This window comes from Macaca fascicularis, chromosome 4 (assembly GCF_037993035.2).
Source record: "Macaca fascicularis isolate 582-1 chromosome 4, T2T-MFA8v1.1".
Taxonomy (NCBI): domain Eukaryota; kingdom Metazoa; phylum Chordata; class Mammalia; order Primates; family Cercopithecidae; genus Macaca; species Macaca fascicularis.
In genome coordinates this window covers 48,151,830-48,172,122 of record NC_088378.1, presented here as the reverse complement: position 1 = coordinate 48,172,122, position 20,293 = coordinate 48,151,830, and the positions used below count along the sequence as shown (strand labels likewise).

The 20,293-nt window shown below is 42.7% G+C and overlaps 1 protein-coding gene across 50 annotated transcripts in view; it reads left to right on the top strand.

The window, feature by feature from the left end:
• The window catches only part of PLAGL1 (PLAG1 like zinc finger 1), a 65,762-nt gene that overhangs the window by 40,557 nt on the left and 4,912 nt on the right, over window positions 1–20,293 (top strand). For 6 of the 50 annotated variants that reach the window (XM_005552019.4, XM_065543500.1, XM_065543502.1 and 3 more), the window contains 4 exons: window positions 1,494–1,566; window positions 2,949–2,980; window positions 7,215–7,288; window positions 17,059–17,533. In XM_005552019.4, the coding sequence (XP_005552076.1) occupies window positions 17,382–17,533 (152 nt within the window). In that variant the 5' untranslated portion in view covers window positions 1,494–1,566; window positions 2,949–2,980; window positions 7,215–7,288; window positions 17,059–17,381. Of the gene's footprint in view, window positions 1–1,493; window positions 1,567–2,948; window positions 2,981–7,200; window positions 7,289–17,058; window positions 17,534–20,293 lie in introns of all 50 variants that reach the window. The other 44 variants (XM_005552021.4, XM_065543507.1, XM_065543512.1 and 41 more) reach the window with 11 other exon arrangements.

Sequence of the window (20,293 nt, the reverse complement as noted above, 5' to 3'; positions counted from 1 at the left end):
AGAAGGAAAAAAATGTAGCAAAATCCCCAAACGCCCTCAATCACTTCATTATACCATTTGGGTAACTTTATGGCACCTGTAGGACCAGTTCATGCCAGGCCCATTTGTAACTGTTTTCTCTAGTTAAACATGATATTGCCATTAAAATCTCAGTAAATAGGATTACACTGCTTAAGAATCTAGGAATTTCTCAAATATGTGAGAAAATGTGAAAGCACAGGGATAGTAGAAATTTATTTTATAAATACATGCCAGGAGATGGAATTGTGTCATGATGATCCACATTAAAGAAACATGATTGAAGCGAATCCATCATGTATACTCTGACTTTCTATTATATATATATGTTACTCCAAAAAAAGTTATTCATGTTTCCTAGTTGTGAGCTTACCCATCGTGTAAAATCAGCCCTAACACTTTTTATTCACAGGCCACATCTACTTCGTACATGTACTTTGGACTCGGTACCAGTCATTGTGCCTCTAAATATACATGTGTTATGCATAATTGTAGAGCAGCTCTGCAAGATATATAGATATACCCATTTTATGGTGATGGAGACTGAGGCTTAGAGAAGTTATGCAACTTACCTAAGGTTACACACCTTCCAAGTAGCAGAGCCAGCATTCGAACTTAGATCCATCCAACTCCAAAGCCAGTTTCCTGTACACTAGACCACACCGTCTTTCTACCAGCTAGTTGGTTTTTTTAACTAACTGTAGGAACACAACCTAGTATTAAGTAGAGTGTGCATGCCGCATAGTGGACTGAGGTAGAATAAAACTCATTATTGTACTACTTTTAGGTAAGAAAATGTATTATCTAAGGAATATCATTAAAATTTCCTTACTTCCCTCCATGAACAAACAAAAGTTAAAATGAAATCAGTGGTGGGATGAAGGGAGTTGGGGATCATAACATAGGAGTGTTAAACATTAAAATTAGAAAAAAAGTACATTTCTCTATCAATGTTTAAAATGCTAGAAATTATGCAGGCTTATACTATAACAAAGGATACTTTATTTGGGGAATAACTTAATTGATCCATGATGTGGCGTTTACCAAGGTAATTTTTCACTGTTTGTTCCAGGAGTAGGAATTAGAGGTGGTTCATAAAACTCACAATCGCCATGTAAATTGAAACCACCTTAAGATCATAGTCATCTTATGTTGTTTCCCTAAAATGGTTCTCATTTGCACCACATATTCAAATCAGAGTGCACGAAGATGTTGTTCTGAGTCAGGGAAGATTTAGAATGCTTTGTGAACAGCTGTATACTGAACTTCAGAGTTCAGTTATTGCACTTGTGTGTGTGTGTGTATGTGTGTCTGCACAGTTGGGTTTTTTGTTTGTTTTGCTATGTGAATTACTGTTTGGCCATTTTAATGTATATAACTGATAAATCCAGGAGGATAATCTGTATGTCTGCTCTCTCAGTTTCTTTCTATAACACAAGCCTGAACATATTGCTCTCTTGATTAAAAACTTTCAGTGGTTCTGATTAGACAAGACTTTTCGTTGCAGTCGACAGAAACCTAAGGGGACCATTGAAGAATTCCAAACAGGCAAGTGACAGGAAAATATCTGCATGTTAGAAGAATCACCTTGGCAGCAGCATTGTGATTAGAATGAAGGGGAACCATCCAAAAACAGAGAGACTGGGGAAGCAATATGGATCTGCCTCTAGCATGCAGAAATCTCTCTCTCCACTGACCTAACTGACACATTGAGCTTGTGGCTTGTTTAAAGGAAGCCACACGAAAATTGAGTTTGGGACAATAGAGTGAGCTTGTTCTCCATTATCTAGCATCCCTCCCCATGCAAACCCCCTATCCCTGCCAAGTTTCTGGGCACCACAGATTGGAAAGTAGCCTCCTGTACGTAGTTGCCATGTTAAGTGGTGGGGTTGGGGCTGGGCCATGCAGGTGTTCACTGACTGTCTCTTTCTGTCTTCCCTTCTTGGTCTCACCTGTCTGGTGTGACAAAGGAAGCATGTGCCAACCAAGGCTAGACCCTTGAGAGACCAGAGCAGCCCCACTTTCAGTAAAGCAAGCAACCTCTGCTTACTTGCCCAATACACCCTAGTTTCCATGTTCCTTGCCTTATGAGTTATCTTCTTGGGTACAATTTAACACAGCATTCCCACCTCCTTATAACTAAAGTAGATAGAGGGGGCTTTGTGCCTCAATCCCTAGCAGACCATCTTGGCAATCTCTGCCTCTGCGACAGGGCACTTGCTCCCCGAGCAACTCCTTTCCCAGGTCATCTTTCCCCTGGACATGCCCATCAGATTTAATAGTGTGCCTACTTGGCAGGAAAATGGGGTCCCTGGTTGCTGATTCTTAGGAATGTGAGGTTCTCCCAGCCAGAGCTCTCGCCACTAAAAGTTCTAGTCTCTGTGTAATGGCCAGCACATCTTTGGCGTATCTAAAATCCTCTTCAGTTTCCACCAGGGCCTTTATAAGCTTCTTCTGAAGGTCTCAGACATTCAGCCATGGAGCTCAAGTGGAATTTGTTTGGATAACATGACTGATTTCAAAGCCCGGACCCCTTAGACGTGCCCATTTGGTGCTGCAAGTACCGACCATTACTGCAACATCTTACAGTCAACAAATGTGATATATTAAAGATTTATATCCTTTCCTCTGGGTTAGGAATCTTCTCTCCCCTAAAGCACCTCATTTTCCAGCACGCAATCATTTCCATCTTATGGAAATCATCCCTCCCGCTCCGTGCCAGCATGCTACGCTGGGAGGCACGTCCAGGCTTGGGAAACAGGGGTGTCCTGGATCTCATGACTTCAGCAGCACCAGCTGCTCTCTTTCCTCTTCCAAGTCGACTTCCGTTCCCCCCTCCCCCTGCTACTTGGGTGTTTTTGTTTATTTTAGCAATTCAGAGTTGATGATAAAGACCTTAAAGATAACTTTGTGTGTCTCTCCCTTTCTAGGTATTTGCATAGGAATCAGAGGAGTTAATCTTGTGAGTATACTCTAACATCTGCCCTTGTTTCCTTCCTTCCTTCTCTATCTGCCTCAGGGTTTTAAAGCATAAGCCTGCTGCCCTCCCCGCCACCCCACCCCTCTGCCCTAGGTCACCAGAGCCTAAGCAGAGTCCGTGCTCGTCTCTCTAACCGAGCGGTGGCTTTTTTTGAAAACTAGATCAGCTCCAGTTCCAGCAGTTGCAGCTAGTCTATAGCACAGATATGTGCTGTTCTAAGATTCTGCACTTTATTGAGGCACCCCACAAGTCTGCATTTCACCTCAGATCGTCAAGTACGCAAGGAGCATTACTGTTTTCATTCACCATAATGAAAACGGACTCCAGTTCGCATTCTGCCAACCTAGAGGAAATTTCATGTCAGTAAGTTTTAGGTGCTTCCCCTTCCCCCATGGAGTGTGTCCTAGGACCTGGAGATTTTCATGGCCTCTGGAAGATGAGGAACCCACCTCTGACCTTCAGTTTATCAAAGTAGTGATTTATTGAATCCTTGTAGCTGTCTGCCTCAGGGTCGCCAGTGAGGGCTGGAAACCTCCTGCCTCAGCTCTGGCCTCCCGAGGCACACTCTTCACGTAGCTGTCTTCTCAAGGATTCTACTCATTGCCTTAGGTAACAGAGGGGTGCAAGGGCCTCTCTTGCTGGGGGCTGACATATCTCCTTATCAGGCCCTGGGATGGGGGGGTTGGCCATGGGGAGATGGTAGGGAGAGTGTCATTTTGGCAGCTTCTCCTCTGCTTTTCCTTCTCCCCTCCCAGAAGTCCAGCAGAATTTCTTCTCTAGGTTTAGATATTGTTAACAAAGACAGACTTCTTCAGGATGCTTCTGTCTTCAGCTGGATGAAAATACAAGGGATTACAAAGGCTGCCACCTGTTTTAAATGAGCTAGAAAGGAAAATCACTGGGAATTCAAACAAAGTAAAATTCCAAAGTTGTCGTGCTATCCCAATTTGGAGGCCCTAATAAAGGCAAAACATCACTCGAACAGTAGGTAGCTATGGGAATTAAGAGAAGGAAACAGATTTGAGAGACAATAAGGTTGTAAAGCTTAATCTCTGAGAACAATCTAGACTGCAGAGCTTCTAAGTTTGGAGAGGCTGGAAAGTGACATGGGAAGAGGTAGACTTTTGACATGCACCCTGGATTCACAGCCCAGCTTAACTGCTTGCTGGCTGTAGGATCATGGGCAAATCAGCACAACTTCTAAGACTTAGTTTCCCCATTAGTCAAATAGGGTTAATGCTACTTACTCATGTGGTTGTTAAGGGTATTAAGTAAAGTTCGTAAAACAGTAGCCATCACCTGGTGAGGATCCGGGAGCCCTGATGGCTATTGCATAACGGTGCCATTAGAACAGGCAGTGCTGGAGAAGGAGCAAGTCTGCGGGTTAACGTTTGAAGCCCACCATGTGACCTTGAAGGGGCACTGCAAGGTATCCAAGAGTTGCAGGAGGGAGGTAGATGTATTAGTCTGGAATTTGAAAGAAAGTTCGGGATTGAAGATAGAGATTTGGGAGGCTTCTGACTTCAAGGAGTAATGGTAACCTTGGGTTATGCATGGGGTCCCCCAGGGAGATCATGTATAATGGGAGAAGGTAGAAGACCAGCTGCCAGGCCCACAAATCTGTTCCAACATCGAGTGACCCCCTTAATACCATGCCCCTCAGTGTCACCTTTAAAATGACATCATTGCTTGGAGGTGAATCTGAATATCCCACTCAGGGTCTTCATTTCAAAGATATAGTCTCATTGTTCACCATGATCCGTCTTGCTGAAATAAAATTTAGTTGTCTCTAATCCACCAAACCGGGTGGGCTCCTTTCCATCTGGAAACTAAAACACATTCGAGAGACTTTACAAAAACAAACCTTGTACATGGTCAGTCTAGAGGATTCTTTCACTGAGAACCAGGGCAGACTTCCCAGTGTTTGAGGGTTGCCCAATTCTTTCCCACTCAAATCATTAGAAATAAAAAAGTCAGTTTGGAGAATTTGCTTAAGTAAAATCAGGAGTCGCTAGAAGTGAATGAGCTGAAACGGGAAGGAAATCCCTTTGTTCAATGTGGGTTTCAGTGAATGCCCAGCAGGCGGCTAAACCAGTTCATTAAGAGAGAAAAAGACATGTTCTTAAATGCTGTTCTCAGAAGCAAATGCCTAGAAAACATACTGTGACAGCAAAAACACATCCTGGAACTCATAAACCCTAGATCTGTGAAACTTTGGTTTTTGTCATCAACGAATAAATAAACTTACCAAAAAATATTTCCCCCTTCATTTAAAACAATTAACTAATCTGTTTAGCATCTGCCAGTCTTCACTCCTAGAAAAATGTGATTCTTGTTACTCTGGAACTCGGAAACATTTATCTGTAGGATTGTTTAATTTTATAGGGTCATTTTTAACCACATACTTAAAAAAGAATAATTGACGTTATGAAAACCCTTTTTTCCCTCTGCTTTAGAAATTAAATTCTGACCTGAAAAGCAGTCTGCAAGTAGCATCCTGTCAAACTAAGATGTGTTATTTTTCCTGTCTCTTCTCTGCTTTATTAAATCGTCATATACTGCACATGATTTTCCCCCCAGGTCGGGCCTGCCTCGGGCTCTCTGTTGTATTGTTAACTATTTAAGCATTAGACTGGCGCAGAGATGGCAGGTGGGAAAAGCTGAGGGACTTGATCTCCTCCCTGCCAGAGTTCTCCTCTTTCACGAGTGCTGCTTACATTGAACAGCTTAAGAATAAGCTGCTGTGTGAGCCCTCGGAGGCCAAGGAGTATTGTTGAATTCAGAAAGGAATCGCTTTCTTTTTGTGATAATTTGAATATTTTCACAATGAAGCTAAGCTACTTCACTGCCTGGTTTGCGTACCTCACGTTATGTGCACCCTTTCCTGGGAAGCAGAAGAACCCCTGCCTCTTTGAATACATAAATTGGTATTGTTCGTTTGTGAGATGGGTAGGCGCAAAGGAAGAATCATCTGGAAGAATTTTACTCTTTTGCTTTAATGTCTTTTTAAAGCTCTTTCAAAAAAATTTTTATACAAGCCTTTGGAGACCACCCAATTAAACCACCACAATAAATGTTGAGCATTTTGAGAAAAGAGATGGACCATGAAGATGATTTGTAAAGTGTTTATACAAGCAAAACAAGGAATACGTTGGAAACAATTTCCCTAAATGACTCAGACAAATAACCTGCTCACCTCCAGTTTTTTCCTGTATTGTGATGCATTTTTTTTAAAACAGTTGTCCAAAAATGGCCTTGATTTTTCCATTTTTAACTTCAAAGGATGTTATCATACAAAATAAATGGACATAGCCTTTTTGATCAAATTCACAGAAGAAAATAGGCAAGTGAATAAATCACTTAGGTGAGATATTAATTGGCTTCGTTCCATAACAGATTTGCCTTTGTACTAGTTAAGAAAATCCTGAAAAGCTTTCCTGTAAGAGGAGCAATTGATTGGAATAGTCTTGGTAGGAAGAAACCAAGTCTGATAATTACTTGGTGAACAGAAATGCTGGTTTCCAAATGCTCATCAGGGTTCAGTGGCACAAAGCTGGCTGTAGACTTGGCTTCTGTAGATTTGGTAAAAACATAAATTCTTGGGGTCCCAGTGATGCTGTTTTAGTCTGCACTGATTTGCCCTGTGGCCACCCAGGAATCTGTATTTTTAAAAGTTTTCCTTGCTGATTCTAATGCATAGCCAGGTTTAGTGACCATTTAATTAAATATTCAATGTGGAGACTTCAACCTTCTTGCACTGCAAATTTGATAAATCTTTATTTATATGAAGCCCCTTTGTTGAGTGCCAACTGGTTATTTGCTGACTTTCTTTCAATTCAGAATTTGTTTTAGGTTCTGTTATTGCATAGATTTGCATACCTGTTTTATGGTATTTTAATACTGTTGGTTTAAAAAAATACCATTTCCTCTGAGTGCTCTTTTGAATATTTTATGTAAGCAATTTCATGTGTTCTTTTTGTTCCACTTGCAGAAAGCAGGGGAAAAGTTGAGAGTTTTTCTTAATCCAGTTGCAAGTAGGACAAAGGATATAAGTACTTAAAGATCATCTATTAAAATGCATGAAAACACACTAGAAAATCTCCTCTGCACGTCGCCAGTCGTGTGTGTGCTCTAGAAGTGAAGCTCGGGGGTAGCATAATGGAGGAATGTTTTCCTAGCTTCATTCCCTGACGATGTACAAGGTCTTTTCTCACAGGTTTGAATCTTCAGACAAACTTCTGGGAGGACTCAGTCCCTGCCTCGCAGCAGATGTTTCCTGTCACTCAGTAGGTGCGCATGTTTTAAGATTATTTCTAGTTGGGCATGTTTATTAATGATTGCTTGGAAACACATCATAGGCAAGAACATGCTGGAGGTTCAGGGTACTTCAAAAAGGTTCTAGTAGAAAATAAACACATTTCCTCCACAAACTGCAAAATACCCGAGAACAGGGTTCTTTTAGCCCTTTCATTTTTTAAAGCTCAGTGCACATGCGTTTCAGGGAATTTGATGATGCAGTTAGCAACTTTTCATTACCTCTGCTGTCCCACATCCACAGCCTAGTAATACACATAGATCTATGGAATTTTCTGCTGACAACCCCGTCAGTTCAAAAGAAGAAAGCTGCCCCTGCCAACACTCCTAACTTGTATACATAGGATTTGTAAGAGGTTGTCCTCTCTTTGTGGCAGATGTAGACTGAAAGATAAGCCTGGGAAAGATGCTGGTCACATCCCAGCCACACAAGGCAATCCAGTCATACTTCCTGAGGCTTTATTTGAAAACACTGTTGTAAAAGCTGTTGCTGAACTTCACTGCTCATGTAGACAGCGTGGCTAGAAGGGATGGCAAAGCATAAGTTGAAAGAGCACTTGGCTTAGTTCAGAACACCTTAGAGCAACCTCTGTTCATCATCATTATCATCCAATAATGATATTAATGGAAGCTAATGCCTTTGGGGCACTCACTCTGTGCTAGGCGCTTTGCTTGGGATAGTGTATTACTTGCAGTATCTCATTAGTCCATGCTTATGGGCAGTAAACTTAAATCCTCTGAGCCTCAGTTTCCTCATTTGTCAAATGGGGACAATGATGCTTTTCTACCTATCTCTTAGGGCTGTGAGATGGGAATTATTAGAATAGCATGAGAAAGCTTTATGAGCTCAACTGAAACAGTTTATTAAATAGTATTCTGACTCCTACTGAAATACAATATTGTCACTAAATATTTTGATTTATTGACCAAGAAATTGAAATTAATCCCAACAGGGCCAACATATCTACTAGGACCTGAGAGAGGCACTAGCAGTTCTAGTTAGGGCTGGGAGTTGGGGTGAAGTGGGGGAGAGTCTTGACTGTATCTTCTGTTTACAGTGCGCCTGACATTAGAAGACTAGGAGTGCTAGCCAGGAAGATCCTGGAATGTGTCTGCCCAGTATTCAGTGGCGAGTCCATGGGCTGCGAACAGGTGGGGGGTGGCTAACACAGCAGGCCTTGTCTGTCTCAGGAGCTGAAGGGGGCCAGCCAAAGCAGGGTGGACAGTATGATTGCAAGGCAAGCAGGGGAGGAAGAGCCACTTGAGACACTGCTCTCGGCTGCTGGGGAGGAGCTGCGAGCAGGCAGCGGTGGGAAATTGAGGCTTATTGTGAGCAAGGTGCTGGCCTCCAGGGTGACGGGGAGCGCAGAGCAGCACATGAAAGCCGCCTGCGGATGAGCCGGAAGATGGACCACACATGTGGATTGCAAGGACAGCTACTCAGAGAGTTCACATTCCTCCCCCAGTGAACTGGGTATGATTGTAATGGTTTGTTAAACAAACAAAGGACCTAAAGCTGTGAATGGGAGAGAAAAAAGACTTAAGGTGAAAAGGAGAAGAGGCCCTGCTTGCTAGTGTTCCACTCTTTTTAAGCTTTCTCCCCCATTTCCTTAACATTCCTTTCCCCTTTCAGAAAAGCCAGTGTTGTCGCTTGGAAAACTTGCCTTGTCCCTTCAGTGCCATTTTCTTTTAAAATGGAAACCCGATGAAATGTTAATCAGTTTAAAAAGAAAAAATCAAGAACCAGGATAATCTTAAAGGACTAGTGATAAATATTTTTATTTCTCAAATTAAGTATTCCTGGATGAACAATTTGCTTTGCATCCTTTGAATTTATTGGACATGACATGGAAAGGCAAAGAGAAAATTCTCAAGCTTCTGGCAATAATTGTGTCTAATAAAATATGGCCTGTGTCCCGAGAGGCAGACGGGCATGCTTCTGGAGGAAGCGGAGTGAGCTTTGGAACAGGTGCAGCAGCTTCACTTTTCTCACATAACCATGCATGTACACAGTTTACTATAAGTTCTGGATAGTTCTACATCGAGCTTGAAAAAAATACTGCATGTTACTTTAAAACTGTCCATCACATTTGTGTCTAGGGTAATCCGATTTGGTCTTGGGTTCATCTCATGTAAAAAGAACCAGTTAGCATTTCAGAATAGTACCTTTCAATCTGCTGTTCTCTCCAGGTAACTGAATTACCATGTGGGAAGGATAAGTGATTATATGTAACATTTTCCTCTCTGCAATTCTTCTGTAGATGGGACATCCTCACTTTCACTGGCTCCCAGTTCCCTATAGGATAAACCCAATGTCCCCTGCCAGGTGCGCTATCCCTGTTATTGGTTTTCTGACACGGGCCCTTCTCCTGTTGATCCCAGCCAGTCTGCACCACATGTTCCACAATGCCCCATACTGCTCCTGACTCCGAGCTCTTCTTCTCTATTCTCCCCTCTGCATCTGCAATATACCTCCTCCCTGGTATACTCCTAGACTCAGCCTAAATAGTCATTATCAAACTTTAGAAAGTGCAGATATTCAAAAAATAAAAAAAAAAATGAGGTCATCTATAATTCCACTGTCAAGATGCCCTGCTGCCATGTAGTTATCTGCACTTCAAGGCCTTTTTCTGTTTATTTAGTGATATGTTATTTTAGGATCAAACAGTCCACCCAAGTCTTGAGCATCCTTTCTAGATCTCAGATCCTTCAAGGTCATTCAGGTCATTTTAACGCACAAACCGGGCATCCCATGGTCAATGTAACTAATATGCTTTTCACATTTCTCTTCTCAATGTGAGCCTATATTTTCACATACTTCCTGAGAAAGAAACAGGCTTTTCTTTCCCTTGAATGGTAACCTTATTGGAAAAATAATAGGTCCTGCTGCTAATTAGAGCTGCAGTTCCTCCATGTCCTATACTTAGAGTCCCAGGAAAAGAGATCACCGCCATCAGCGATAGAAGTAGACTAGACCCTAAAAGGGCCTAAAGGTGAGACTCAAGGGTTTCTAGGGAGGGAGGAGGGGGATATATTTTCAGCTGTCATAAAGGAATGATCCCCGTTCCTGACTATAATGATTAGAAAATCTTCCCCTAATACCAAAGGCTCTTGTCTGGATTTTGGGACTTGCTCTCCACCCTTCACCCCCCACCAGGCTACTGAGAGTCTTCTTTAATAAATAGTCCTCTTCAAACAAGGCAGTCCCATCTCAGCTTGAGAACCAGGCCTGGCTTAACCCTTGCCTTTCTCAATGCACACATCTATTTTACTTACTTGTAGACATTTGTCTATTTTTTTTTTTTTTTTTTTTTTTGTGAATGTTTCTATTTAAAAATACAATGCATATGGTAGGGAGAGGTGAGGAGGCGTGTTAAAGATCCAAGAGTCTGCAACAGTATTTCTTTTCCTCTTTTCCCCCTGGTGGGTACTATACTGGATGACCCATCTGGAAGAAGGCCTTTGGCCCTTTTATGGGGATCCTGGCTCTCCCAGCCCCTTGCTTCCATGCTGTACGGATGAGGAAGGCCAGTGGTGGAAGTGGCCCCAGATCTGTGAGAGATGAAGCACTTCTGTGGTGTCAGATTCCAGCTCCCTGCTCATCGGAGTCATCCCTTCCCTCTTGAACATTTTATTGGCATCTTCTACCTACCTCTACCACCTCACTCCATCTCCATGTAGATGCAGTCAGGGGCTAGCCTTAAAAATCATCCCCTCTCCTTTCATGTTTTTTGGTGTAATGATACATATTTTAACCATTTCGTCAATGAATGTTAGTCACTGGATTATATTAGCTGAGTTATAACAGGTTGCTTCATGGTGTTGACTCTCAGATGCTCTCTGGGTTCTCAAGTGTTCCCCTTGAAAGTTTGACTCAAATGCCTGTCCCAGCCCCTGGGGTCTTGCACTGCCACTGCCTTTTTGTTGGTGGTGTTCTCTTTAAAAAATAATATCCTGCTCTTCTTTTAAGGACCTCTGTTCTCTCTAGGATATTCATGATTCTTTTTTTGAAGTTTCCTTCCCTCCATAGTCTTTTTTTCCCCGTTAGTTTTTGTGTCCGCTTTCCCTATTAAGTGCCTTCCTCTGATTTCTGGTGATTCTTGGCCTACTAATTTGTGAGTCGAACCAGTAAAGAGCTGATGGGAGCTTTGTATACTTAGGTGGGGCTTGTCAGCTGGAGCCTTGTATAGGGTAAGGTGGCGACCCCTGGAGGAACCCCCTTTGTCCTTATGGTTTGCTCTTTTCTCTTGGGCTCGTCGGCTTCCCAGGGAAGACTCCTCCATCCTCCTGGCCTGAGAGAGGGGACATTCACCCTGTGTCAGAATACTCCCCCACTTTCATACACTCTCCATAGCGAGCACTTGTGCTAGGGGAAGGAAGGGCAGGTGCCCCACTGCAGGCACCAGGAGAGGTCAGGAGGGCTCAGTGCTTCACTAACAGACTTTCACCTGCTGCTTTCCTACCTGTTTCCATCCTCACTTCCAGAAGTACTTACTGTACCAAATTGCGGAGACGTATGGTAGATGCTGCAGGGTATAGCAGGTTGTTTTGTTGCCTCTTATTGCTGGCTTAAAGTTTAGCTTTCTTAGGATGACCAAGTTGATCACTGTTTGTTTACCTGCTTTTCAGCTTCCAAAATTTGTTGTTTTCCCCCTTTTATATTAGGCTGTGTTTTAGAAAAATCCCACCATCACTGTTTTAGTAGAATTTTTGGAGAGACCAGAGCTACATGCTTTTATTCAATTGGCCATCTTTAACTAGATATTACACTATTTGTAAACAGAACACACCCTGTCCCTTTTCAGATGTTCTGGCTAGGATGTGGATTTGATGTTCCAAAGCTGTAGCATCATCATCTGGACAGCTTTCTCAATTTTCTCCCTGAATACTGAAGAAATAATTCACTTTGTCTTTCTTGTTTATCTTAAGCCTCATTTCTTAGAAAGTAAGAGCTTAGTCACTGGGTTAACAAAATTCAGTGTCTCAAGATGACAGCTGAAAAGAACCTATAGGCAACAAGCCTGATGGCTCAGCAGGTGGCTCTCTCAGAGAGAATAGAAGGGCAGGTGGTGTCTCCTACAATGAGGATAAGCTAGAATGAAAGCTCTTCAAACACAGTAAGGTGGAGATCTCTACTGGGCCTCACTGTGTGGAGGAGGAACTCATGCCTCTGCCTGGGAGTGACAGAGAAAAGTAGAAATTTGCCAGGTAGACAAGGGTTCCCAGGACATTCCAGGAGGGAGAAAGCCAGAAGCATGAGAGAAAGTAGCACTAGAAGGAAACAGCAAGTAGATTGATCTTTGGCCTTGCCTTTAGGCCATGATGGGAGTGAGGTCTGCAGACATGGCAGCCATGACTACCTGGAGGTTCTGGACATCATCTTTCTACTGATGACATTTCTAAATAGCTTTTTAAAAATTTGATAGAGACTGCTACCAAAGTCCTTCAAAGAACTGATATTGAGAAAAACAACTGTGTTGGAAGACCAAAAGTGGAAATTCAATTTCCTCTCAGAAATGGGTCTTGCATTGATTGTGTCAGTGGGGACAATAGAAATAGAAGCCAGAAGTCACAGTTTATTTTAAGAATGTTGTAAAGCAGTTGTGCCCCATTAGATGATTGTGTTATGTAGCATTGGGGAAGTCCTGGAACTACATGTGTGTTCTGACTTCCCCCTCCACCCTCGTATACCCCTGTCCCCTGGGAACACAGTCTTTCCTGGCTGTTACCATATATATATGTTCTTCTTCCAGTCTGATCCTCTCTCATCCCCAAAATAATCAACATGAGCACAACGAAGCAGATGGCACAAGCCTTCTTTGGCATACTGGCAGATCTGTATCACTCACTCAGTATTTTTAGAATCAAGGGGACTGAAAATTATGTCCTGAGACGTTTTGGGGTAAGACTTACTATCTGCTCTGTCAGTTCTGTTAGGATCGATGGTGGTCTGCCAGATAACAGAAAGCTGTCCTAAGTTGTTTTAAGGATGTGGCCAGAAAGTGCATCGGGTTTCAACCAAAGATTGGGCTCATCAGTAAACAGCCAGAGCCGATCAAGTGCATGGTGATGAGAGATGTTGTATATATCCACACAGTTTTTTTTTTTTTAATAACTAAGCTTTGACCCTCAGCCACAAAGAGTTTATAATCTGTTGGGGAAGACAGTCTTATTTTTACAGAAGTTTATTATTATATCATGAAAACAAATATTTATTTTATTCTAAGGCCCATATTGAAGAAATACATAGTTATAGTGATTAAAAATTACTATGAATTTGAGTTCATTAAGGACTCTCTGAAGAAATTAAAGAATGTTCACTATCATATAACTAATTTAGTTCTGAGGACCAACTTTGCACTTAGTGTTAGGCTAGGTATATTAAACACATGAATCTGGAACTCAAGATAAAGCCTTGGGAAAAGATATTCATGAAATAAGCATAAAAACGAGAGGCTTTGTGTTTTAGTCTTTGAGGGAAATGTTTTGGTCTTTGAGGGAAACTTGAAGTTGGAGGAAATGTGTCTCATCTTTAAATAAACCATGGCCATGTCTAACGCTTAGACTGTCTCCTTCATCTTTGAGGGCTCAGGGGAAATGCATGCATGGGTGATGTCCATGACTGCTGGCATTTTGAATCTAGAGAAGAAGTGGCTGGAAAGAGATCTGGAAAACCTCATTCAGTGCCAAAGGGCAAGTTTTTCAATTGAATAAGCTTTATTTTTTTCTTTGTACTCCTAGTGCGTTTGGTAAGCAATTAGTCAAGGTTTACATCTGCTGAGAAAGAATGCCGGCGTTTTACTTGCCACCTCTTGTGTCCTTTCTGCACATGTGTTGTCCAAACTGCCGCTTCTTTCGGTACAATTGATACAGTATAGTATCCATAGGGAGAGAATGTGTCTCTTTCCGGTTACATCCATAGCTACATGGTTAGAACGTGAGCTGTACATTGACACGTGGTTCTACAGTACTTTTAATCCCAGTGTTTCATAAATACTGTATATTTGTAGGGTGTTCATTTAGATTACAGTGTGCTTTCAGATCCATTTTGTTTCAGTCAATTGTCCCAGCAGCCTGTTTACATACATCAGGTAACTATCACAATTGAGGAAACCGAAACTCAGGACACAGATAACATGGATAAGCTGGAATTTGAACTGGGGAATCTTTCCACTGGATTCACAGAACAAGTGGCTGGATTTACAGCTTCAAGGTAAACACCTGAGGCTGAATCAGTAGCACAGTTGTGTGCAAGGAAAACACAGCCTTGCCTTCATCTCCTTTCATGGGGATACCAAGAGTCTGCCTGTGCCATCCAGTACAGGAGCCACTGGCTCTATGTAGCAATTTAAATTAAAGTTAAAGTAAAAAATTCAGTTTCTCAGAGGCACATTTTGAGTGTTCTGTAGCCATCACATCTGTAACATTTCCAATATTGCAGAAAGTTCTGTTGGACATACTGGTCATCTCACAAAGCAAGAGTTGGGGAGAATCAGCTTACTGAGATAAGTTGGAAAAAGTATATATGCAGGGCCTTAAGTAGGTGAGAGAAATACAAAACCTTCCCCAACAAACCAGCTCCTTCTCTGAAGGGGCGAGTGGGATGAAGGCTATTTTGAGTTCAGCTATAAAGGTGAGGAGAAAAAGATGCATTTTCAAACTTCATACTCTGTGTGTGTTAGTCTTTTTTAATAAAAAAGAACACAGAGCAATTCCAAGTGAATGAGTGTGTTTTATAGCTGGGCCGGTATTATGGCCAGACTTAGGCTGGATGAGAAGTAGAACAGATCATGATACCTAGCAGAGCAAACTCGGCAGGCGGAATAGAATTCCTAGAAGGAGTTATTTTGTTTGTGACCAGGGCTGTTGAAGATTCCTCAAGGTAGGGCCTTAGGCATGAACTAGAATACTGGAAGGGAACCAAGGGTTGGGGGAAAGGGGTTTGGACAGAGCCAAGACAGGTAGTTAGTTAAAGTCACACATAATTGCAGAGGTTGTGCGTGCTGCTAGAATCAAAGCCATCAGAAAGAAGGCGTGGTGCCAAGGTGCTGGCCGAGGATGCCTGTGTGTCCCCTGGTTTGGATTAGTGCTGACCAAAGGTGCCTAAGTCAGCTTTCAAGTTTCCAAGTGGGTGGGGCAGGATGGTGAAGGGCATTTGCTTGGCACTGTGAACTCTGTCCAGACACTGAAAACATCTACAACAGAAGATGAGGAACTCTACAAGTTTCCTGGAATTTTTGCTGGTTAGAAAAGGAGTATGTGTTTGGTTATGCCTGTGTACTACGTAATACTATATTTAAACATGCTTAAACTGTTATTGCAATAAAGTTTCATCTAGTTAGACTCATACTTTCTGATCTGAAAGTAACCAAAAAGGTAAGTAAAAATTAACTTTTAACAATAAAGAGCAACTCTAGAGACATGGCAATAAATGACTGCAAGGAGCAGGGAGGGTTTTAAAGACTCACTGCAATTGGTCAGCTTACCATGAGTGCTCTGCTTACTGGCAAAGTTCAGCAAATGCTGGCCTGTGGACAAAAGCTACTCAAGTGTACTTCACCTAAGCATACAGTACTCTTAATTTTTTTAAGTATTGGCACTTGAAAGGTGAGCATTTACCCACCTGAGAATCTCTCTCTAGAATAGCACAGGGTGATAGTGATCCAGGGCCTTACACTGGCAGGTAGTGGCAGGTAGAGGCCAATTTGAAACCTGCTGTCAGAGTCCAGGGATGAAATGTAGGGGGCTAGTCCAGGTCCTGAGAGTGCAGCTAGGAGGAGACATCTCCAAGTGTAAGTTTTTGGAACAGTTTCTCAGCTCGGCTGGAAAGCCACCCTAGTAAGTGAAGTATTGTTCATGATGTAGCCTCAGACACTTCAGGTTCCTCCAATGATGGCCAATTGGTAGAAAAAGAACATGGTTTTTGGTGACTGTGGCTGAGTCAGAAGGGTGATCATGATTTGGGTTTGAGACAAGTTGGGTTTGAGGAGGCAGTAGGCCCACCTCCTGGAAGTGGTAGCTGGATGGGCCCTCCAGGGTAGGGCCAGGGAATGAAGAAAGGTCCATAAACAAAAGAGGAAGAGATTAGTAGAACTTACTAGAGGATGGTGCCTACAAATCTGAATGTGGCCTGAGCTGGTTCCTGAGCTATCAGCTTTGTGCCACATCAGTGCAACCAGACAGACTAGCTTTATGCACATTCTGTTTATATCAGCCCTTCTGCAGAGTAATCTTACAAACAAATTAACTTAGGTGTATACAAATTATTTCTTATCCTCTGGAAGTTTAAACAGGTGTGATAAGCAACTAATGTTATGCCAACAATGAGTGACGAGGAAGAGCCCATGGTTTGAATAAGCGTGGGTGATTTTTGTTTATGGACCAGTAAAAACACTTGAACACACTGAGGGAGGTTTTTGTTGTTGTTGTTGTTGTTGTTGTTTTCCTCTTTGGTCAACTGAGCTTCACAGTGACCTGAAATAGACAATACTGGATCTGTGGAAAGAACTGTCCTTATGAGAGGAAAAGTGTGCTCCACTGGCCATCAGTGCTTGACTCCTCACACTCTCAGAAGCCAGATGTGTAGATTTATATGCAGACGGCCCTCTCGCAGGGAGAATTATGTTCCATGAGCACCATTTAAAGGAACGTGGTGATTGTGGGTAGTTGATTCTGAAGCGGTCAGGGAGGAAAAGCATTGTTTTCAAATGGCTAATGCAAGAAAACTGTTCCTCTTCTCTCCACAGCCAATCCGGGGACCCAGGACATGCCCCAGCTATAGTGATGCAGATTACCTTTCTGCTCCTGAATCGCACCTGTGCCTCAGACTTTCTCCCCCCAGCTTGAGACTGCATGTAAACTGGGATGTGTGAAAGCAGGAAGCAAAGCTAGTGACAGCTGAGAGGCCCATGTCTGGGTAGAACCAGGCCCACGATGCTGCCTTTCCCGTGGTCTGGAGTTCAGCTGCAGGGACTCTGCTGATGTGCCCAGCACCATCCTTCTGTTTGTGCTTAAATGGCACAGCATTTGGTCAGCACATCTGAAAAGGAAGGTGTGAGAAGCAAAGCCCATGGCCACGTTCCCCTGCCAATTATGTGGCAAGACGTTCCTCACCCTGGAGAAGTTCACGATTCACAATTATTCCCACTCCAGGGAGCGGCCGTACAAGTGCGTGCAGCCTGACTGTGGCAAAGCGTTTGTTTCCAGATATAAATTGATGAGGTGAGAGGCTTTAGCAAAGGTATGCACTTTTAGAAGTATGTTTAAATGGCTTTTCTAGCCCTCAGACCACACGATGCAAGGGGAAAGGGACACAGGATCCGGATGCATTTTAGCCTTTGAGGGATTCTTTAAATCTGCATCCAGTGATTCCTGTGGTTTTATGTGACAGTCTTGTTACGTAGCGTCAGTTCATTCTTTCAATAGAGATTTCTTATGCACCTACAATATACCAGGCCTCTCCCCATGGCTGGAGAAATAGGACAACACAATTAAAACACAACCTCACTGCTCTGACAGAGCTATACAGGTGGAAGAAGTTGTTCTTCACTGCCTGATGAAACCTGGGAAGGCTTCTCAGATGGGGACAATCTTTAAGCTGTGACACAATGAAAGAGGAGGAGGCAGAGAGGATGTTCTGGGAAAGCCGTAAGTCTTGGCCTTAAAGCACCCATGTTCAGAGGGTACTACCCGCGGAGGAGCAGATGAGGCTAAAAGTGCAGGCAGGAAGGAAGCCACATATAGCAGGCCTTACCTCTGTCTGAGAGGGTTTGTCTCATTCAAGTGTGTAAGTAGTGAAGTAATATGATTTGTTTAGTATCCTAGAAAGAGGACTCTGATAATAATTTGAAGAAGTGGCAGGTAGGCTGATTTGAAACCTGCTCTCAGAGTCCAGGGATGAAATGTAGGGAGCTGGTCCGGGTCCTGAGAGTGAAGCTAGGAGGAGACATCTCCAAGTTTAAATGTTTAGAACACAGTTTCTCAGCTTGGGTAGAAAGCCACCCTAGTAAGTGGAGTTCAGGTGGTATGCAGATGAGGAGCATGTGCATCTAATCAAAGTTTTAAAGGCATCCATGACACACCAAGGATAAAAAGCACTGTTTTAGTGGACGAGTCTTTAAAAAAAAAATCACATTTAATCTAAGTTATTTATTGAATGCCTGTTAGGTACCTACTTCCATGAGGGATATGAATACATTTGATGTAGTTTCTGCCCCCAGAGGATCTTTTTAATATCACAGGAAGGCTCCGTGTACATGCAGTGGCTGTGCTGCACAGTACCGGAACTGGTAATGAGCATGGTGTGTGTTGTGTCTGTGCACTCAGAGCCACACACATACCACGCCCACTCATACGCGCTGCTTTTGATACTTGGTTAAGGAAAATGCACCATTTGCCCTTAATTTCATGAAATAAACTTTGAAGTTTCAACTTTGACTGTTCACATACAAACGCCTGGAGAGAGCCAGGCTTTAGCAAGTCAGACTTTGCATCTGACTGGTACTACCATAGACATTATGAAATCTTGGAGTGACCCTGGAGGAAGGCACTTGAAAGAATGAAAAGATGGAAATTATGCTCCTGGCCCTTAAGAATACCACTGTTATACATAATGTAATGTAATAAGTTGGTTTTAAAAGTTAGCCTGCAAATGCTTACGTATTTTAAAATTCAAATGTCTTCTGTACATGGGCCCCCCTCTAGCTGTCACGAGCAGAAGTACTGAGTGCCGATCATGTGCATGATTTTGTTGCAGAGGCTCCCTGTTTTGCATGAAGCTTCTTGCGTGTGCGTAGGGTAAGGGTCCTTATCCAAACATGAGAGCAGCGCTGGCTGTAGCTGAGTCACAGTGAGGACACTAAAACTGTAGATAAAGACTGAGACACATACAAGAGACCAATGTTTAGAAAAGAAGCATTAGTGGGGTAGAACTATTGGAATTACAGTTGACCCTTGAACAACGTGAGTTTGAGCTGCGCAGGTCCACTTATACACAAATATTTTTCAACCAAATGCAGATTGAAAGGACAGTATTTGCAGGGTGTGAAACCTGTGTATACTGAAGGCTGACTTTTCATACACACGTGGTCCACAGGGTGGACCGCAGGACTTGAGTATACGTGTATTTGGGTATGACAGGTAGAATCAGTATCCTGCATGTTCCGAGAAATAATTTACTATGGTAAACTGCACTGAAAAAGAAGTCTTAAGTCATGTTTAGAAGGTAGTTGTTCTGAGCAAGGAAAATGGCTTGTTCAGTTAAGGGCGTAAAGAGAGGCAAAAAGGGGAGCTGTCAGTGTACTTTATGTACGAACTGCCTTCCCTACCTCAGCCCCCAGCATGTCTTGCCTCTCTTGCCTGAAGCAGTGATATAATAAAGGACTGGAAGAGTGTGAGATGGCAGGATGCTTTCGGTTTTGCTTTTAAAAAAAGGATGATACCTGTAATCCCAGTACTTTGGGAGACCGAGGTGGGTGGATTATGAGGTCAACAGATAGAGACCATCCTGGTCAACATGGTGAAACCCTGTCTCTACTAAAAATATAAAAAATTAGCTGGGCGTGGTGGTGCACGCCTGTAGTCCCGACTACTCGGGAGGCTGAGGCAGGAGGATCACTTAAACCTGGGAGGCGGAGGTTGCAGTGAGCTGACATCGAGCCACTGCACTTTCCGGCCTGATGACAGGGCGAAACTCCATCTCAAAAAAAAGAAAAAAAGATGGGGCAACAGAGGTTGAAGGAAAAAATAACTGACTTGATTAACCAGAAAACATAATGTGGGTTCCAGTGCAGCAAATAATGAAACCAGTTAGAGACAGCAACAGGCAAGAAAAGATGATTTGGCAAGGTTGGAGGTCCTAATGTGAGCAATCAACCTCTAAATAATTCTAAGATCACTGATATGATCCAGATGATACCCAAATATGGTGGCATTGGGTACTGACTCTAGGACATATTAAAGCTGTTTTCATGGGTTATAAGG